The 21,390-nt window shown below is 45.7% G+C and overlaps 1 protein-coding gene across 3 annotated transcripts in view; it reads right to left on the bottom strand.

Annotated features, from left to right (window-relative positions):
* The window catches only part of SHISA9 (shisa family member 9), a 312,313-nt gene that overhangs the window by 6,565 nt on the left and 284,358 nt on the right, over window positions 1-21,390 (bottom strand). The window contains exon 4 of one of the 3 annotated variants that reach the window (XM_066382587.1): window positions 17,275-17,322. The exons of the other annotated variants lie outside the window; for them this stretch is intronic. Coding sequence (XP_066238684.1) covers window positions 17,275-17,322 — 48 coding nt within the window. The remainder of the gene's footprint in view (window positions 1-17,274; window positions 17,323-21,390) is intronic. 3 annotated transcript variants of the gene reach the window in all.

A 21,390-nucleotide genomic window follows, 5' to 3' on the forward strand; every position in this document is an offset into this window, starting at 1 on the left:
AAGACTTAGCTGAGGTGCTGCCCCCGGACTCCCTCAGGCACCCCACTCCCTCCACCCTGGCACTGACCGTGCTGCTTTACAAGTGTCCATTCTCACATCTATGTCCTCCCAGCAGAGCATGGGAGCTTCAAGAGCAAGGGACCTTCTCTTTCTTTCTTTTTTTTTTAAATTTTTTTATTTTATTTATTCATTTTAGAGAGGGGGGGGAGAGAGAGAGAGAGGAGAGAGAGAGATGGGGGAGGAGCTGGAAGCATCATCTCCCATATGTGCCCTGACCAGGCAAGCCCAGGGTTTCAAACCGGCGATCTCAGCATTTCCAGGTCGACGCTTTATCCACTGCGCCACCACAGGTCAGGCGGGACCTTCTCTTTCCATCTGTACAACTCAGGGGCTCTCAATCTTGGCAGGACATGGGAATCACATGGGGAAGTTTTCAAGAGTTCAGATTCTTGGACCCCTCCCTCAAACAATTCAATCAGAATCTCTGAGGGTCGGGCTCAGACATAGATTTTTTTTTTAATGCCCTACCCCCAGGAGGTTCTATCATGTAGGTAGAGCTGGGAAGCACAAGCTGAGCCCCAGCACCTAACACAGTGTCGGCACATAGATCTCTGTAAAGAACTAAAAGACAGATGGGGCCATCTTGGACTTGGGGAACATGTTAAGGACACTACTCTTTTAGGGATTCTTGCTGTGTTGGCCAAGAGTTTGCTTAAAGGCTTTTAATCACTGTAAAAAAAATAGAGGACTGGATGAAGAAGATGGGGCACATATACACCATGGTATATTATTCAGCTAGGAGAAATGGTGACATCGGATCACTTATAGCGGAATGGTGGACTCTTGGTAGCATTGTGCGGGGTGAAATAAGCGAATCAGAAAAAAACAGGAACTGCAAGATTCCATACATTGGGGGGACATAAAAGCGAGACTAGGAGGCATGGACAGGAGTGTGGTGGCTATGGGGGGTGGGGGGAGGGAAGGAGGGAGAGGGGGGAGGGGGAGGGGTACAGAGAGAACTGGATGGAGGGTGGCGGAGGATGATCTCTTTTCGGGTGATGGGTATGCAACAGAACTAAATGACAAGATAACCTAGAAATGTTTTCTTTGAATGTATGTACCCTGATTTATTGATGTCACCCCATTAAAATAAAAATTTATTTAAAAAAAAAAAAGAACTAAAAGACAATGACCTCCCATCTCACTCCTGTTTCCCCCAACTGCCTCTCGCGTCAGCTACCGCTCCCTTCTAGGGAGTCTGACAAGGGCGGATCCCACCATGGTAGGCTCTTGTCCACGGCCCATGTCATGCCTGCCATTTACACTTCCCTGTGCCATTCAGTCATTATTGTTCATCTCTCCCCCTGGAGTTCCAAGAGGGCAGGGCCAGCTCTGATTTTTGCTCATTCTTGCATAAGCGATGTCCAACCTAGTTCCTGGCAGATATTAGATCCCCAGTAAGTAAATATTCAGTGAGTTCATGTATGAGCAAGATACCGTAACAGAACAGGGACTATCGGGACGACAGCTGGAGCGGATACTCCTTTTCCCCGTTCCTCGTGGAAGGCTTACGCGCAGTCATTATGTTCCCCGGCATGATCCAGAATCGTTCGTCCTCATGTTTCTCCTTCCAGACCATGGACTAGTCTCGGGTCTGCTCAGAACATGGGATGCCTTCCAGGTTTCTTGCTTCTGACAAGCTGAGAAAATTGATGATGGAGTAGATGTCTCAGTAGCTGAAATAGGTAGTGTCTTCTCAGAAAGATCTAAAGAAAAATAGTCCGAGGCATCCTACACCTGCCGAGTCGGTGCAGACACAGGAAGAAGCCTCATCAAGAGGAATCGCGGAGTTGCACATGGAAACTCTACGTCCTTCTCCGCACTCACCCCCGAACTGGTATTTTTGGTGAGCCTGGCACCAGGCACTCCCCGGGCATAGGAGGTGTTCAGTAGCTGGCACCCGAGCGGAGTAGACAGGAAAGTCTGTGAGCTCTGGAATCAGACACACCCAAGTTTATGAGACCTCCGATGTCACTTAGCCTCTTAAAACTCTATTCCTTAGGTGTGAAATGGAGATACAGTGATACCTCGGTTCTCGAACGCCTTGACTTTCGACCAAATCGGTATTCGACCAGGAAATTCGAGAAAATTTTGTCTTGGAATCCGAACAAATATTTGGAACTCGAACGTCCGAGATTAGCCGAGTTGAGCCGAATGGCGTTCATTCGGCCGAGCGCGCCTTGCCTGCGTCATCAGTGTGAGTCACGCTTTGTCACGCTTTGTGGAGAGAGAGAGTCACGCTTTGTGGTGAGAGTCACGCTTTGTGGTGAGAGTCACGCTTTGTGGAGAGAGTCACGCTTTGTGGAGAGAGTCACGCTTTGTGGTGAGAGTCACGCTTTGTGGTGAGACTCACGCTTTGTGCACGCTTTGTGCACGCTTTGTACACTGAATTTAACCCTTAGACATGGGTCCAAAGAAAGCCAGAAGTGGTAATGCAGACAAAGGTAAGCGGAAAGCTGTGAGAACAACGATTGAGCTGAAAAAAGAAATCATTGCCAAATATGAACAGGGCACACGTGTTTCAGATCTGTCTGCTGAGTATGGCATGCCAAGATCTACTATCTCAACTTTCCTTAAGAATAAAGCTGTTATAAAGGCTGCCAATGTTGCTAAAGGTGTTACATTGTTAACAAAGCAAAGGCCTCAGATAATGGAGGAAATGGAGAAGCTGCTTCTTATTTTCATTAAAGAAAAAGAGTTAGCAGGTGACAGCATCAATGAAGTCGTTATTTGTGAGAAAGCACCAGTAAATAGGCATATTTTTGGGGCTTGGAACAAATTAATCCAGTTTCCATTATTTCCTATGGGTTTCATTGTTTCGGTTCTCGAACAATTTGGTTCTCGACCGTTCTCCCGGAACGAATTATGTTCGAGAACCGAGGTATCACTGTAATATAAACTACTCTGCAGTTTATCGCGAGGAATAAATTCTCTGAGATGTATAAGCTACGTGGCATGATTCTGAAATATAGTAACTATTTAATACATATATTTTGCTTCCTGGCCTGTGAAAGAGCTGGGTTAGATCCAACAGACATTTGTTGAGCCTTCGCTCTGCGTCAGGCAACCTGCTAGGCACAAAGGAGGCACGTGTCTAAATCAACCAACCTTCTCTCCTTTCTTCTTTCCCTCTCTGCTTCCCACCACCCATCACGGGTGTTGAGGACAGAGTGTGCCCTATGACATGGCATAAGAAGGGGCACTGATCTGTTTGGGAGGAAGAGCTGATTAGGAAAGGCATCCTGAAGATATGCTCTGGGGCTGTGACGTGGCGAAGAGTCACAGCGCAGCATTCCGGGTGAGGGGACACGTAGTGTGCAGCAAACATGGCCATCATATTCTGCAGTGCCTTCCATCAAGAGGAGGACTCTATTTCCCCACCGTTAGAATCTGGCTTGGCCTTGTAATTGGCTTGATGTCATGTATGTCTTGAGCGTAGCCTTTTATGAGTCCTACGGCTTCTGCTCTCAGGTTCTCAGTATCCTGCATCCACATGGAGAAGGAAGACTAGGTCAGCCTGCTGTAGGATGAGACTCCTGCGGGCCAGTTGCCCATGCCCATCACCACCACCAGCCTGCTCACTGCCAATACGGAGCGAGGCCATCCTGGACCAGACGGCCATTGGCTGACCTGTCAGCTGACTCCGGATGCTGAGTAAGCCCGCCCGAGACCAATCAGTCCAGCCTGAACCAGAAGAGCTGCCCAGCAGACCCAGAAGCAGAAACTGAGTAACCGGTTGCTACGTGAAACCACTAAGCCGTGGGAAGTTTGTTACGCAGAATTAGCTAACTGATATGGGAGGCATTTGCGAAAGCCCTGAGGCAGGAGGGAACGAGGTGTCTTGAAGAAACTGGAACTGTATCTGTGTGGCGGAGCGAAGAAAGCAAGGGCCACTATATCACCTAATGTCCTGTTGGCAAGACTGTGTCATTTGCACCTGCTTTTCAGTATAACCACCCGCCCTCCACTGGAATCTGATGTGTTTTAAAGGGGGAACAGGCTCAGATTCCTTGCCAGGGGCACACACCTGTTCTTCAAAGAGTTCTTCTCAAGAGAATTCCAACAATGAGACTGTGTGTGGTTGGTGGTGGATGAACTGTTCCCATAACCAGAACGTGGAATTTTCCCGAAACCCTCTCTCTCTCTCGGGTTTCTGGTCGCATCTGCTTTGGCTCCGGGAGCGGGTGGAAATGCTGACATGGCTACTCTGGGCTTTGTGCAGTGTGGTCCCTGTCTTTGTATATTAAAAAAGCTCCTTGTAAAGGAAGTCACAGATTCATTAAACAGCTTTGTAAGCCCTATTAATAAATGCATTAACCTAATCAGCCCTGGTATCTCGTGGGCAGATGGCTGACAAGTCGCCCAGGAAACAGATGTGTGAGCCTTTCAACAAAGCTGGTCCTCTCCGGCTTGTTTTTTTTTTTTTTTCATTTAAAAAGAGGCAGAAAGAATAAAAAAAAAGGTGCTTTCCTTCCAGTGAGCCTAATTGCCTTGAAGGAATTGAGGCTGTAAAATGAAACTGTACCTTCCTCCATCTGTCTCTCTCCTAATTAGCAGCAGACACTCGTACAGGTGGGAGGTGGGATGGAGGTCCTGCTTCTGTGGAAATGGAGACAGTCAAGGTAATAATCAATTTTCAAAACAAGTTGCACATCTGAAGGTCTCGGCAGGTGGCCTCCCACCGACCTTCTTTCCTTGGGCCACAGGTACCTGACTGACGGAGGGTTTCCCGCAGCCCCTCCTCACATGGGTTTCAGGTGATGGATTTCAGGTAAGCAAACCAAAGCTTTCCCCATCCCTCATTTGTCCCTGCCTTTGGTCCAAGAACAAGTGGAAATGAAGTGATTAGTCTTCCCATCAAACCTATGAATAAAATTCAACTTATCTGCAACAGCCCTGAGGTCTGCACGACCGGCCTCTGGCTCTTTGTCCTCCTCCATCTCTCCCACCCTTATGAGCCCATGACACAGTGGATTAGTTCTCCAGGGCTGCCATTACAAATTACTGTGAACCAGGAGGCTTAGAACAATAGAAATGTATTCTCTCCCAGTTCTTTTTTTTTTGGGGGGGGGGGGAAGAGACAGAGAGAGAGCCAGAGAGAGGGACAGATAGAGACAGACAGAGATGGAGAGAGATGAGAAGCATCAGTTCTTCGTTGTAGCCCCTTTCGTTGTTCATTGATTGCTTTCTCATATGTGCCTTGACAGGGGGCTACAGCAGAGTGAGTGAGCCCTTGTTCAAGCCAGCAACCTTTGGGCTCAAGCCAATGACCATGGGGTCATGTCTATGACCCCACGCTCAAGCCAGCGACCCTGCACTCAAACTGGTGAGCCTCTGCTCAAGCCGGACGAGCCCGCACTCAAGCCGGCGATCTCAGGGTTTTGAATCTGGGTTTTTCGCATCCCACTCCGATGCTCTATCCACTGTGCTACTGCCTGGTCAGGCTTTCTTCCAGTTCTTGAAGCCAGAAGTCTGAAACCAAGGTGTTAGCAGGGCCACGCTCCCCCTGCAGGCTCTAAGGGTGGGTCTCTCCTTGCTTCTTCTGGCTTCTGGTGGATGCAGCCATCTTGGCATTCTGTGCCTTATAGGTCATCACTCCAGTCTCTGCCTCTGACTTTATCAGTCTGTCCTCTGTGTATGGGTCCATGTGTGCAAACTTCCCAGTCATTGGATTAGGACCCACATTAATGCAATCTGACCTCGCTTTAACTTGATTCCATCTGCAAAGACTTTATTTCTGAGTGTGGCACAGTCTGAGGTTCTGAGTGGACACAGATCGGTGGGGCACTATTCATCACAGTTCACATGGGATTCCTGTCTGCTCCTGAACACACGGAGCTTTCCATCTCAGAGCCAGTGCCCCTTGGCCCGCTGTTCTCGCTGCCAAATGCTCTTCCTTTTGTTTGCATATCTGCTTCCTTCTTGGCGATTTGGTGCTCTGATCAAAACCCACTTCTTCAGAAAGTTCTTTCTGATGACCCAGTCAAAACAGAGCCTTCCTGCCTCCCAGTTTCTCTTGTCACCTCTCCCTATCTTGATTAACCTATATCATTCTATGAAAGTATCTTTCTTAGTTACTTGTGTATTATCTGTCTCCCTTGATTACAATAGAAGCTCCAATGAGGGTAGAGATCATATCTCCTCTGCTCACTATTGTATTCCCAACTCCTCACCCAGTGCCTGGCACAGAGTAGGGGTACAGTCATATGCATTGGACGAAGAAGCGAAAGTACTGGATACATTTCAGTTCCAATGGCATTCTCTAAAACACTAGAAATAGGCAGGATTCTTCATCTTCCGATCATCCAGTCTGTATTATCTAATTTCATGTGTAAACCTGACTGGTCCATGGTTGTTGGGATTAAACATTATTTCTTTTCTTTTTTTTTTTTTTTTTTTGGTGGGCCATTATCTTTAATCCTAGGTTGCACCCAGCGGGCAAGAAATACACACAGTGGGAAAACACTTCCCTTTCCATTCAGTGCTCCCAAAGCCACTGACTTATTCGAGTTTCCTAGAATCAAAGGTTTCTAACCTCACCAGTCTCATTCACCTCTGTTACCCATCTCCTCTCTGCACAAACTGGCTTCTTCTTCAGCACTACTCCATCTTGGCTGCTTCTCCTCTCCTCCACATGGCCTTTCTCTGCTCTCCTTTCTCTTCTCTCTCCTCTAATACTAATCTCAGGTACCAAGAGTAAACATTATTTCTTGATGTGTCTGTAAAGGTGTTTCTGGGTGAGATTAGCATTTGGTGGACTCAGCGAAGTAGTCTGCCCTCCCTCGTGTGAGTGGGCATCATCCAATCCCTTGAGCAACTGAACAGAACAAGAAGCAGAGGGAGGAGGATGCATGGTCCGCCTGCCTGCCTGTCTGAGCTGGGACATTGGTCCTCTTCCTTTTGGACTGAGATTTACAACAGCGGCTCCCCTGGTTCTCAGACAGCCGGACTCAGCCTAGAATCACACCTCCAGGTGTGGTGTCCTGGGTTTCTAACTTGTAGACAATAGACCATGGGACTTTCTCAGCCTCCATAATAGCATGAACCAATTCTTCGTAATAAATCTCCATATATATATATATACACATATATATATGTATATATATATAACTCATATATGAATATTCATATAGGATATATATGTATTTCTATTTTACATATATACATGAAAGGAGATTTATTATGGGAAATTGGCTCAATCAAACCAATAGCATACATACATATATATACATATAGAGTCAACCCTTGAACAACACGGATTTGAACTGCATGGGTATAGTTCATACGTGAATTTTTTCAATTGATTCACATAGATCAAACCCATGTCGTTCCAGGGTCAATGCCACCGTTGGGAATCTGCGAATGTGGAGGGATGACTAGTTATGCAGATTTTTGACTGTGCAGAAGGTCAGTGCCTCTAACCCATGATGTCCAAGGGACAACTGTATGCGCTATGATTTGGTTTTTCTGGACACCCCTGAATACTACCTAGTTCATATCACAGAAGGCTGAGTTAGCTATGTTTCACAGGGATAGGGCTAAAGCCCGGGTGAAGTTCCTTTGTTTCTGGGGCAGGATAGGCAGGCTGCTGGCCGGCTCCGTATCCCTGGCTGGAAACTTGCAGAGCCATGAGTTTCCTCTAGCAGCCCCAGCTTGGGGGAGGCGGAATGAAGCCTCGTGAAGGGGCCGGGCTGGGTAGACGGCGTGGGGATAGCAGCGCGGTAGGTGCTGACACGGTCTCCCTGCGGCTTCCCCAGCGGCTTCCCTGCGGCTTCCCCAGCGGCTTCCCTGAGTAAAGGCTCCCCTTCGCCAAGTGTGTGCTCCGTTCTGGTTACTCAGCTGCGGACTCGACGCTCGTTAACTCCTCTAATACTCTCAACATCCTAATGAGGTAGGTGCTAGTATTGCTCACTTTATAAATAGGGAAACTGAGGCTAGAAAGCTTTGGTAACTTGTCCAAGTGGTGGAGCTGGAATTTGAACACAAGATACTTGGCGGAATTCCAGGATCTTGGAATTTATGAATGTGTTGCTACAATACTCACCACTAATTCACTACTTGCCTGCCTTAGAGAAGACTGCCTTGTTTCTTTAAGGAGGGTCTCTCTCAAGAAAAAGATTCCTCCAAAACTAAGGAAAATGGAAGACAGGGTGAGAATTATGTAGAGAAAACACTTTTCTTGGTTTCCCCTCTCAAAACACCAGGGATTTAGAGTAGCCATGTAAATATGGTATTTTTCAAAGAAACATCAAAATGTCACAACTGAAGATTGGGTCCAACATGACAGTGGAGCAAAATCATGTTTTAAGATATTCACCATCGTTTCTTTTCAGTGGGCTACTCTGCCCTCCCCAGCCCTCAGGGAGCAGCAGTCACTTTCAATGATGACAAAGAGACAAACAAAGTGTTGGTGTTGAATCTCACACCGGGCTCTTCACAGTAATAGCAGTCTTGAAAGGAAGACTTCAGCAGTAAGATCAGGAAATACTTTTAGAGCTAGGGCTATTAATAAAGTCAAGAACTAGAAGGAATTGGGGCAGCAGGTTTATTCAGTATATAACAATTTGGGAGAATGCATGCCTGATTTTGTGATTGTAGCATCTTGTTTCCAATGTAAGAGAAAAAGCATAAACTATGAGAGCAGATAGATTGAGTTCAAATCCCAGCTCTTCCACTTATAATCTGGAGACCTTGAGCCAGTTAGCTAAGTTGTCTGAGTTTCCCTGAGAAAACTGAAAATAAAATAGTAATGCCCATGTGCCAGGGCACTGAGGGCATTGAAGAGAATTGTGTGCCTTTTGTAAAGTAGCCATGTTCTTGGCTCATAGTAGGTATTCAATAGATGGTAGCTGCTATTGTTGTTGTTTTTAGAAAATAAAAACAGTATTAAATCAGGATAATAAGATCCACTTTGCAGAGCGCAGGGAAGTAAATGAGACAAGGTATGTAAAGACACAAACCATTATGAGTGGCACATAGTAGGACTCCTTAAGTGTATATATATATATATATATACATACATATATATATATATATGTATATATATATATATATATACACTTGAGAAGATGTTGTAAAAGACTGTTCCCTGTTTTCCAGATATCATCACCGTTGGATTGTGTGGCCACTCAGCTCCAAAATAAATTTCCCCAGCCACCTTGGAGGCTAAATTTGGCCAGGTGGCTAACTTCTCACCAATGAAATGTTAGCAAAAGTGATGCATCCAATTTTCACTTTGCCTTATCTGTTTAAAAGAAAACTGGCTGCTTTGGGTGTTCTCTCATCTCTCTTTCCACGGACTATCCCAACAACCAACGATAACGTGCAGAAGAGGATAATATGGTAGAGGGAGGTAGAGAAACAATGTTGCAGGAGCCTGGGTTCTTGAGTGACGACTTGGAGTGGAGCTGCCCCACCAGCCTTGACCCTTGAAGCTACTATACAAAAGAAAAAATAGACTTTTCTTTTTAACCACTGTATTTTGGAGCCTTTTGCTACAGTAGGACAGTATTTACTTTTTTACTTCTGTAGTAATATTTTCTGGGTCTCATTTTTTTTTTTTCCTTCACAAGCTCAATTAAAAAGTAAAAAGAAGGGACAGTTCATGTTGTTAAAAAAATTATCCAGGTATTTCTCTCTTCTTTTGAAGTAGATTCTATAAAGCTATGCAGGTTCCTGAAGCTGTCTCAGCTGGCAGAAACAACAAAGGCAAGAAAAAAGCCCAGCTTCCCAGGAAGGAGAGGGGAGGGGAGGAGACGAGCAGACCAGTCTTTATGGCGAATTCGCCATGTTTCTCCTGGTCTGGGACCTTGCTGTAGAGACACAAGCAGGGGAAAATCACATTTGAACTAGGTCCTAATGAAGCTCAGAGTCCTGGGCTATTCCCAGGCACCCATACATTTTCTGTAGCCATGTCTCTATCAGAGTGAAAACTGACAAGGGAATCCGGGAACCTGGCCCTTTTTTGTCTTAACCCTGAGGGCTCCTAACCAGAGGTATTGCTGCCTTTGCTGGGGAGGATTCTGAAACAGTGTCTGGCAGGAGCTTTGCACCGAAGCTGTCCAGGCTGTGCCACGAGCCTTTCTGTTGTGGCTGCAGGGAGCCCTCTGTCTGTGTCCTGCTGCGGACAGGCCTCAGAAACCTCAAGCCCTCTGTCTCCTCCCTGATGCAGTGCTGTTACATAGTCACCACATTCTGAGAGGCTGCGGAACAAAAGTGGATGATCTCCTGCTCTAGCCGTGGCTGCCCGCCAAGCCCCCTGCACAGAAGGGTCCCAGGTGGAGACCACACACTCGTCCACTGCCTCTGCATGCATCCTGCATGGCTACTCCATAGACGCAGATATTTCTTCTCTGAAATTCACCATGTGTTTGGCCTTCCGATCAATTTCCCAGCTGGTAAAATTTTATCTAACTGGTGGTTTTTAAAATGAATCCAATAAAGGTTAACTATCCTTAAATCCTGTGTACCCCCTTCTAATTTGCTGTCACAAAGGACCCTCTCCAAGTAAATCATTTTAAGGTTTGGGAGCTTATGTTAGATCAATGCATGAATGACCTCAATTCTTTACCTTTCCCTGTATCCTCACTCTTTTTCATGTGCCTTTGAAACTCATCCCAAAAATGGAGGATCTTGTTTCCCCACTACTGGCTTCTGAATTCATCCATGTGACTAATGAATGTAAGCAGATGTGATATAAACAGATATTTGAAAAAGTACTTTCTGGTTTGGGGTTGCTTTCTTGCACTTCTTCCAACATCATGAGAGCGTGTCTGGATTATGCTCTCTAAGATAAAAGTCACTCCAGTCATTCCAGCTAAAACCAGTCTAGATCAGTCAACATCCAACCAACTCCCAGATACATGAGCAAGCTCAGCTGAGACTAGAAAAATCTCCTGCATCTGCACGAATCACTGGTGCACAGACTCCTGAACTCAATAAATGTTGGGCTAAATAATTTTTTAAGCCATGAGATTTGAAGTCATTTGCTACATTGCGCTATTGTGGCAATAGATAACTAATACAAATACCAGTCATTCTCTCAACCTACTTCCTGGAGGAGCCCCTAATTTTCATGTGGGAATCCCCTTCTCCCCTAGCCATAGTCCATGTGGTCTGGATGATATGCTCTTCCACTCCATTACCCCCAGCCATTCCCTAATGATTACAAAAAAGTCTCCTTGCCTTTACCATAATGATTTGTTCAGAGGTGGACACATAACAAGATAAACCAATCAGAGCAAAGCCCGGGATTTTTACTTTAACAATAGAGTAGATTAATGAGATCAGGGATCCAAAATTTCCATTTTATAGGAAAGGCTCATGGAATCCAATTGCGTAGAAGCAGCATTGGGTCTAGAACAGCGGTCAGGAAACTTTTTGGCTGAGAGAGCCATAAACACCACATATTTTAAAATGTAATTCCATGAGAGCCATACAACGACCTGTGTATGTTACACATTATCCAATAAAAATTTGGTGTTGTCCCGAAGGACAGCTGTGATTGGCTCCAGCCACCCGCAACCATGATGAACATGAGCGGTAGGAAATGACTGGATTGTAATACATGAGAATGTTTTATATTTTTAACATTTTTTTAATTAAACATTTGTCTGCGAGCCAGATGCAGCCATCAAAAGAGCCCCATCTGGCTCGTGAGCCATAGGTTCCCGACGCCTGGTCTAGAATATATTGTAGTTCTGACTTCTTTCTGGTTAATTTTTCTGCTGTATCCCAGTGCCTCTTCAGAAGTCAACAAGTTGTCCAGCTTCACTTAATAACTTACTGAAAAGTGTACGTGGAGTGTCTACATTGTGCTGTGGGTGCCATGCAAGGTGCTAGGCGTCTGAAATCAATGACAGCTAGCTGCCTTAGCCTTAGAGAGACACACACTTCCAGCCTACTCAAATGCTTATTGCAATCTTGCTGCAATGGAATTTTCGGCAAAGCAAAAATCTCCTGCACTAACTCACTCCATGCCCTATAGGCTCCCAAGGAAGCTCATCAAAGCTTCGGAGCTTGCTGTGCGCTCTCTCAAAGAGGCTGGACTCAGGAGCTGGTGGGATTTGATTTTTACTTAAAAACAAAAACACCTCCCTACCCTCTACCTGTTCTATACCCTACTGCTCACCAGCAAACCAATAACCCAAATTAGAAAGTTTCAAAAGCCTGAATTTCATGAAGTGATTCTTTAAGGCTGCCGTTAGGTGAGTTCTTCCCCCAGAGATGTGCGCTCCAAAGAATCTGTAACCCAAATTACACATTTTCTTTGCTGTGCACCTTCTCTAGCATCCCTTGGAAGAACATTTATCACTAAACCACATCAGTTTCCTTAGAAGGAAGAAATAACTAAGATTTATTGGGTACCTACTACGGACTAGACACTGTTTCGGCCATTTCAACAACATTATCTCATTTAAACCCTCTTAAGATGGGTGACACGGCAATATCATTTTTCCATGTGACAGATGAGAACCTAGGCCTTGAAATATGAAGTCATTTGGCTGCCAAATTACTCTGCCACAGCTGATAAGCAGCCGAGCAGGACAGCTCATTCACGACTGTTCACCTCCAAGGTCCTTGCCTTCCAGCTGCAACCCCAGCTCACACTGCAACTGAGAAGACAGTTTTATTTAAAAAATAACCATGTTTGGAGAACCTGGCATACGAAAATTGGTGTTTAAGGGCAAACTGTGTTTGCATCTAGGCTTGGGAGTTAGAAAAAAGGTAAGCCCAAACTACAGTGTACATAGAATTAGCCAGAAGATGCGTTTTAAAAGAATGAGTGAAAATATGTGGAGACCCCTCATCCCTTGGTTCCAGTCCTTTAAGAGTGGATGTGCCTCCATCGCTGAGGATGGCTCCATGGCCTCCGCCTCAGGCGCTAGAATGGCTCCGTCTGCAACCGAGGAACAGACCAGATGGGCAGAGCATCGCCCCCTGGTGGACATGGAGGGTGGATCCCGGTCAAGCGTATGTGGGAGTCTGCCTCCCCGCTTCTAACTTCGGAAAATTACAAAAAAAAAAAAAAAAGTGGGTGAGCCTAAGATTTATCCTTCTAACAAGGCTCTCCAGTAATATTGGGTCAAGTCTTGAAGCCATTCTTTGAAGTCTGAGTCCTGGCCCTGAGTGTGATGCAATTTTCCTGTGTGACTTTGAGCAACATCTTTTATCCCAGGGGACTCAGTCCCTTCCTCTGTAAAAGCAGGCAAGCTGGGTGATGTGTATTTTCTTCGTTGTCTTCACTGAAGTTTATTACTTGCCTTGTCTCATAAAATTGTTGCCCCAAACTCGATGGAGGGTGAATATTATCATCGCGTCTGTTTTGGAAATGGCAGAGATGGAGGTTCTGAGCATGGGCGTGACTTGATCAGAGCATACCGCCTAATTCTAATCAGAGCCAGAGCAATTAAATCAGTCCTTGGCTAGCAGCTTCCCCCAAGTTCAGTGTTCCAGCATAGCAGCACTAGACTAAGAGACAGATCAGGTTCAAAGATTCGCTTTGTAAAAGAAAAACAGAGTTCGAAAGACGTTTCTTTATATTGATTAGGAGAGTCCACTGGGTTTGACGTGGTGGTGTCTTCCGTCCTGGGTTTTAAACAAATATGCCAGGAGTTCCCAGGATTGGGCATGGGTGGATCAACAACAGTGACCACTAGGGGGCAACCTGCATGGAAAACCATCTGGAGTGATCGGTGACTAGTGCAAACTGGTATGATCTGTTTACAGTTTCTTGACCTGGCAGATACGGTTCCCCTCCAAAGTGACGTACAAAGTGAGTAAAAGCAGAAAACTTGTACCTTTAGGAACCTTGTCCTTCTCCTTCGCCTCTACCCCTTCCTTATCCAGCCTCCCCAGGTGACACTTCCCCTCTGCCTACTTCTCAGCTCATCCTCATTTTTCCATTGTGGATTCCTACCCACATGCCTGCCACTCGATGTTAAGATACCAACTGGTTTTACTGAAAACAAACAAACAAACAAACAACAACAACAACAAAAAAAAAACAGGTCAGATATCGACCGTGTTTGGAAAGTAAAGATTTATACAGAGTCTGAGTGTTTGTCCCCGCGGGATTTTTCAGAGCCTTTCATTAATACCAGTAACGACCCTCATGCAGATATATTTTCCACATGCCAGGCACTGTGACATATGTTGTACATGGTGTTTCATCTCATTCTTTTTATTATTATTATTAAATTTTTTAGAGAGGGGAAGGAGAGAGAGAGAGAGAGAGAGAGAGAGAGAGAGAGAGAGAAGGACGGGAGAGAAGCAGGAAACATCAACTCCCACATGTGCCTTGACCAGGCAAGCCCGGGATTTCGAACCAGCGACCTCAGCACTCCAGGTCAATGCTTTATCCACTGAGCTACCACAGGTCAGGCTCATCTTATTCTTACAACCACCAAGGAGGTAGCTGATGGTGTTATCTCCATTTTACAGATCAAAAAATAGGGGCTCAGATTGGCTGAGTGACTTGCTGAAGGTAACAAGAACAGCACATGCAAATGACGGCGCTGTGACTGGGTGCCAGGTGTGTCTGAGAGAAGCCACCATGCCCTGGGAAGCCACCACGCCCTGCTCGGCTCCCTTGCAAGCAGGCAGCGGGTATGGGAGGCGGAGCCGGACAAACCCTAACCCAGTGGTCCTCAACCTTTTTTGGGCCACGGACCGGTTTAATGTCAGAAAATATTTTCACGGACCGGCCTTTAGGGTGGGACGGATAAATGCACAAAATAAAATTATGTGACCGGCGTAAAAACTGTGGTATTTTTAAATATAATTGTCGAACTTACGAGACAAGCGTCAAGAGTGAGTCTTAGATGGATGTAACAGAGGAAATCTGGTCATTTTTTAAAAATAAAACATCGTTCAGACTTAAATATAAATAAAACAGAAATAATGTAAGTTATTTATTCTTTCTCTGCGGACCGGTATCAAATGGCCCACGGACCGGTACCGGTCCGCGGCCCGGGGGGTTGGGGACCACTGCCCTAACCTTCTTATCCTGCCTCCCAGAGACGGTACTCAGGGTCCACAGGCCGGAGGAAGATCAGTGACCCTGGAGGAACCTGGCCTCCCCCTCTCTGGACCACCTTCTCTCTTCCTTACACAGAGCAGGATAAAGAAAGGTAAATTAAGCAAGACAGGTGAAATTAGCCCAGTTTGGGTAGAAAAACAGCTTCCCAGCCCTTCCTTTTGACCTGGCTTGAACTGTTTGCTAAATGCATCAGACAACAACAGGCTGATGTGAGGACAAGGATGCTGACTGTCTCCAAATGCTGTCACGGGAATCATAATTGCTTTGTTTTTCACAGGGGAGGGGAAAAAAAGTGTGTGGCTCAAATTAGTAGGTCTGTCATGTTCCAAATTGTTTGCATTTCTAAAAATGGACATTGACATGCGAGCAGTTATTATCTAACTCAAGACCCAAAAATCTGCCTCTCTCAAGGCAACAACTGAGTAGTCAAGGGACTCATCGGCACGCGGGTCGGAAGCTCTGTCTCCTAGTGCAGGAGTACAGTGCAGCCCCCCTCCCCTCTCGCCCCCCAGAGCGCAGGTTGTTTCTGAGCCTCTGGTGCCCTGGTCAAACACCCCTTTTCACAACCCCCAGCCCACAGAAAGATACCTGGAGATCTAAGCAAAGAGTCTTAGTTCCCAAACAAAATTTCTCTACTGTAGTGACCCTCCCCTCTTTTTAGTGTTTATTTTATTGATTTTAGAGAAAAAGAAAGGGAGAGAGAGAGAGAGAGACAGGAACATCAATCTCCTCCTGTATGTGCCCTGACCGGGGATCAAACCGGCAACCTCTGTGCTTCGGGACGATGCTCCAAACAACTGAGCTAACCGGCCAGGGTTCTAGTGCAGTGATTTTCCAAGTGTGACCCCCAGACCTGCAGCGTCAGTATCACCTCAGAATCTTAGCAATTCAATCCAGTGGGGCACCCACCCAAGGCCTGAGTCAGAATCCCTAGTGGGGCCCAGGGCGCTTGGCTTTCACAGCCCTCCAGGGTAGGCTGACGTGGGCTCAAAGGTATGAACCACTGGTCCGCCCACTGCTCCCTCCTCCCCAGTCACATGCACTCATTCTCTGGAGTCCACAGTCTCTCAATTATCCCTCTACTCCACTGTCTTCTCTCCTATCTCTGCCCACTTGGATGGCTGTGGGAGCATCCTGTGTGGTGTCGCCAATGCCAGTCCACACTCCTAATCCAGTCTCCACTTGCAAACCAGAACTATCTTTTGAGAGTGCAAAACTGGTCACGCCAGTATCCTGCCTAGAGCTCTGCAATATCTTCTAATTTCTCCCTGTTCAAGGTCACCAGGGAGTTCTACAGCTCGGGGAATTAGCTACATTCGCCCCACCCCCAATCCAAGAAAGCACCAGGAGTGAAGAGAAAGGAGAACCAAGTTTCCAGTCTGCTCTGAAAAGAGCCACTCCCATCACACCCCAGTGGGAAATAACCTTAGGCATTCCATCGGACAGACAGACCCGGGTTGAAATGACAGCTTTACGTCTTAGCAGTCCTGTGACTTTAGGCAAGCAAGACACCATGCTATCATCAAGGGGGACGGCAATGTCCATGCCACTGGGTCATCCAAGAATTCCATGATAGCATAGCACTCTGGCTGGTACACAGGAGGGAGGTAACTGGTCACCTCGCTAGTTTCACAGGTTCAAGCTGACCAACGCCTTCACTCCTGCTGCTGCCTCAGCAAAGCTGAAAATAGCGTTCTGTTCCCGAAAAGCCTCCTCATTCCCAAGACCCTGGGGATGTTTACCTCTCTGTTCATCTCTCCCTCAGAAGTTGTGTTTTTCCCTGCATTAATTTACCTTGTGTTTTGCCATTTTGCCTGTGTAGCTTTCTGAGAAAAAAGCAACATTTCCTGGCGGTCTTATCTGGGATGGTTCCTAAGAGTGGTATTTTCCTTTAGGCAACACATATTGGGGAGCCAGGACTAATTCTTCAACAATGGGCTCCAATCACAGACACAACACACCAGGCCCACATGCACACACACACACACACACACACACACAAATGCACACACAACACCTATACACTGGAACTTAGACAGACTTGCAGGTCCAGCCAACAAGGACACACGTATGTGCTGGGTCATACACAGACACCAGGACTGTGCGTGTCTCCACTGACTAATGTCAAACTCGACAACACCTGTACAAAAGAGCTAGAAAAAGCCATACGATACCTTTTGGTGACTTAAGTGTCGCCACTGCCCAGTCACCATCAGAACTTCCTAAAAAATAACAATCGAGAGATGCTGATCCGTTTCTTGCTTCCCGGTTTGGCTGTGCCCTCACAGCCAGGTGCTGCTGGGGGCCCCAGCTGGAGCCTGGGAAGGGGGCAGGTCTCAGCGGACACAGGGAAACCAGGGCGAAGGACCAAACGTGCAAATGCAATTATGTGAGCACCTCTTGCTGCAAGGCCTTGCCGCTGCTTCGAGATGAAACCCACAGAGGGTCAAAAGAAGCCCCCTGCAGACGGCCTAGATGTTTTCAGTAACTTAAAGGAAAAAGAAATACTTAGCAGTGACTAACTCTAAATTTCAGCCCTCTAAGAAACAGAAAATTTTGAGTTACGTGAGGTGACTTTGGTTAATGACAACACTCTGCTGACAAGAGATGAATTTTGACCCTGTTTTACCGTAACTCCCATCCTGAAAAGGTGCATTATTAGCGTCAAATTCAAGGTCGGGGCAGATTCTGCCCACTGCAACTTTAAATGCTGGGTGGCAGCTGTGTTTGAAAAATACTGTTGAATGAATGAGTGAATTCGAGTTTCTCCAAAGAATCACTTTTCCTAAGGTATGGAAATTCCCCTAAAAAACTAAGCTGGTTATCTGAGAATCCCATAATGCATGGAATTTTAGTTATAAATCAGTTTCTCCAAATTGAATTCCATTTTAGAGGTTCTGAATGAGCACTGAGGGACTCTCACATTATTAGCAGAATCCCATGGAGACCCCTTTCATAAAGCAAAAGATGACTGTGGCTACAAACTCTAAGCTTGTCCTTGGTAGGTTTTCTCTGCAAGATCGGATTTTACTTAAAGCCGGGCAAATCTGCCCACGTGTCTCTGCCGCAGCCTGTGCCCATTGGCTGCAGGTCTGACCAATCAGAGTGCACCACCAGCTCCTTTCTTTTTTCTTAGGCATCTACCTGGAAAGATCAAGTTCTCAACCTTTGTGCACAGTTTCCAGAGATCCATCAGGCTGCCAGCTGGGAGGAGGCACAGAGAACAGTCTGTGATCCAAATGATTACAGAGCACAAGTCTGGCCCCATTTAAACATTTCCGGTTGGCCTCTCAGGCGTGCTAAAGGACGCTCAAATTGCTACATTCTCCCTGCGGATATGAACTCTACACCCTCATCACTCACAGCAGAGGGGAAATTGGAGTGACAGGAGGAGAGTGACGAAGTTCAAATTAAGTGGGGCCCGCCCAGGATGACTTCATGTTTCTTCTTCCTCTGAGTCAGGGTCATTGACATCTGGAAACAATTATGGGGCCCCAGGGACCCCGTCTCACCCCAGTCAAATCCATCACTGTTTGCCTTGAAGGCAGGAACCATGCTGTAGTCACCTCTGTGCCCCCCTACCTAAGACAGGGCTCAGCCCTGGCAAGGCAATGACAAGTTTTGGTTCATAAATCCATTGCTAATAAGGGGATTTAATCAGATGACACATAGACTATCAAAACATATAGTTAAGGTTTCACTATGCACTTGGTGGCACTAGTGGACATTAGGTAAGTATTTGGGGGATGAAAGTTATATTCTTATTAAAAGGGGTTGGTCCTAAGACATTGAGAAGAAGGGGACATGTGGGAATTTTCCAGGAGATGAAAGTATTTCTTATCCTTACTGGATGTTGGTGACCCTGGTGTATGCATAGTTCAATAAACACACTATTGTAAAATTACAATCTGAACATTTCTCCATTTGTAAATTATACTTCAATTGTAGTATACCTTCAGTATGTTATAGCTAAATTATACTCAGCATCATGGGAAAACTTTTACCTTCAAACAATGAAAAGCAATTAATACCTTACTAAGTCTGTCTCTACAAAAAGAGGAGAATGAAGTGCCTCTTTTTCTTTTTTTTTTATTTGTTTCATTTTGTTGTCTGGTTATATCCTTCTGTTGCCAGAGATTGATTTCTGGAAGACTGCATCATTTCGTGGAACGAACATAAGATTCTGAATCAGGCAATCCTGAATATGACTCTCGCCTCTGCCATCTACTAAAATTGTGACTTTGGGAAAATTACTTAAGTATACTGAACAACTCTCTCCCTATCTGCAAACCATTGGGACTAATACAGTGGCGCACTGTTTGGGACTTCAATGATACTAACTCCCTTTCTTCCATAACTAAGAAAATAAAATAAAAAAACTAGTGGAGATCAATTCACGGTTTAGGCCCGTATGAATCTCTTAGGATTTTCACACCCCCAACATCAGTGAAGAAGGAATTCCGCCACGTCTAAGTGCCTTGTTGTTGTGATTTTAAAACGTGCTATTGGAAAATGTAACTCGGTTCCAGCAAAAAAAAATTGTCCGTCCTCTGTCAAATCGCAGCAGAGAAAATATTTTCTGATTAAAATTTTGAATTAAAAGCGAAGGCACCGCAGCATGCTCTCAGCCATGCCGGTCCACCCTGTCTCTCTCATTAAAGTCAGCAAAGTTGCACGGAAGCGCCTCAGGAGCACGTGCTCAGGAGTCTGTGCTGGCCACTGCGATTTAAACTCGCAGACACCGAGAGGGAAAACTAGACTCGGGGCCAGTGGGGGAGACAGGCCAATGTGGGGGCAAGCTTCTCTTTGCCACGCCCATCAAGAATGACGTAAAAGGGTGACCTTTGTCCAGTCCCGGAGGCAGGATTCACCCATCTCTGAACATCAGGTGACGCTTAGTGATATTTTGACAACACCTCTATCTTGTAAACTTGGCCCACGAGGAACCATGACGTGGGTCTCCACATCGTAATCACCCTTCGCACTGGTGGCTCAGGCCAGAGAACTCATGTGCGTAACGTTCTGGCTCAGTTTATCACAAGCCACACCTCTCGTCTTCAGTGTTGAGGGGGAAATATTTCTAAAATGTTTGAACCCACTTTTCTAACGTAGTAAAGAGGGTTAACTGAGTGAAATGGAAACTTTATTTGATAGACTGTAGCCATTCATCTGGGCATAGGTCTTCACTGTCCGGGAGACAGATGGGAAGAATGAAGAGGTCTGGGCTGCCACTTTGCTGGTCCTCCAAAAAGTCACCTGCTGTTTGCTTGTTTGTTTGTTTTATGAGACTCCCAAAATGAGTTAGCTTTCATGCATGTCTTTCCCACCGACTGCAGTGAAGGATACAGATCTATTTCTGTCAAAGTGCAGTCTGGGCAATCGCATGTCAATCAAGGGTCCAGTGTATCAAGATTCAAGGAAAATTATAAGCAATCAACAACTCTAGTCTAGAGACTTAAATATGTGTCAGAATTTACTAGGGATTAACCACAGCCCAGGTCAAGCACTTCCTGTGCACTGTATCATTAAATCTTTCCTGCAAACCGTTAGCTGTGTACTTTTATTATCTCCACTTTGCAGATGGGAAAACTGAGACCTGGGTACCATATCTTCAATTGCTCTATAAATGTCTGAACTAGCACTTAAACTCAGTCCTGACCAGTTGCAGCGGCCACGTGACATTCTGCCATCTTGTTGGTCCACCTCACGCTCCTGACTTGATGTGGTGCCTATCACAGGCCGTTATTCACCCGCTTTACAAATTATGTATTGGGATCGCTTATCAAGTTCCCCACATGGTCCTAGGTGCTGGGAATATACATTGATGAGCGGGGCAGATTTGGTTCATGTCTCGGTGAGACCTATAATAAAGGGACACCAGATTAAATATTTGGGGAGTGAATAAATGAATCATTGATTGAATGAATAAATGAACTGAACAAATGATAAAGCAATCCCAACACTCATTCTTGGACAGAGTCCAATGAGGTTTAGCCTCTGACGCTTCCCTCACGTGTGGTCGTCTTTTACCAGGGACTGGGTAGTGAACCCCTCGGGGACAGAGATGTTTCTGTCGTCACATGCCATATAGAAGCAGATGTTACACGCCCAAATTTCTGAATTGTAAAGAGGAAAGAGCTCTCTAAACATGAATGAGTGTGATTTCAACAAGCAAACAAAAAATTAAAATTTTTAAAAAGGAACAATGAACAGTTATTACCCTCTTCTCCCCAGAGCTGGAATGGAAAGAATGAGACGATTTAATGGCTCACAGGTATTCTAATAACTAG

The sequence above is a fragment of the Saccopteryx leptura genome, chromosome 4, assembly GCF_036850995.1.
Source record: "Saccopteryx leptura isolate mSacLep1 chromosome 4, mSacLep1_pri_phased_curated, whole genome shotgun sequence".
NCBI lineage: Eukaryota > Metazoa > Chordata > Mammalia > Chiroptera > Emballonuridae > Saccopteryx > Saccopteryx leptura.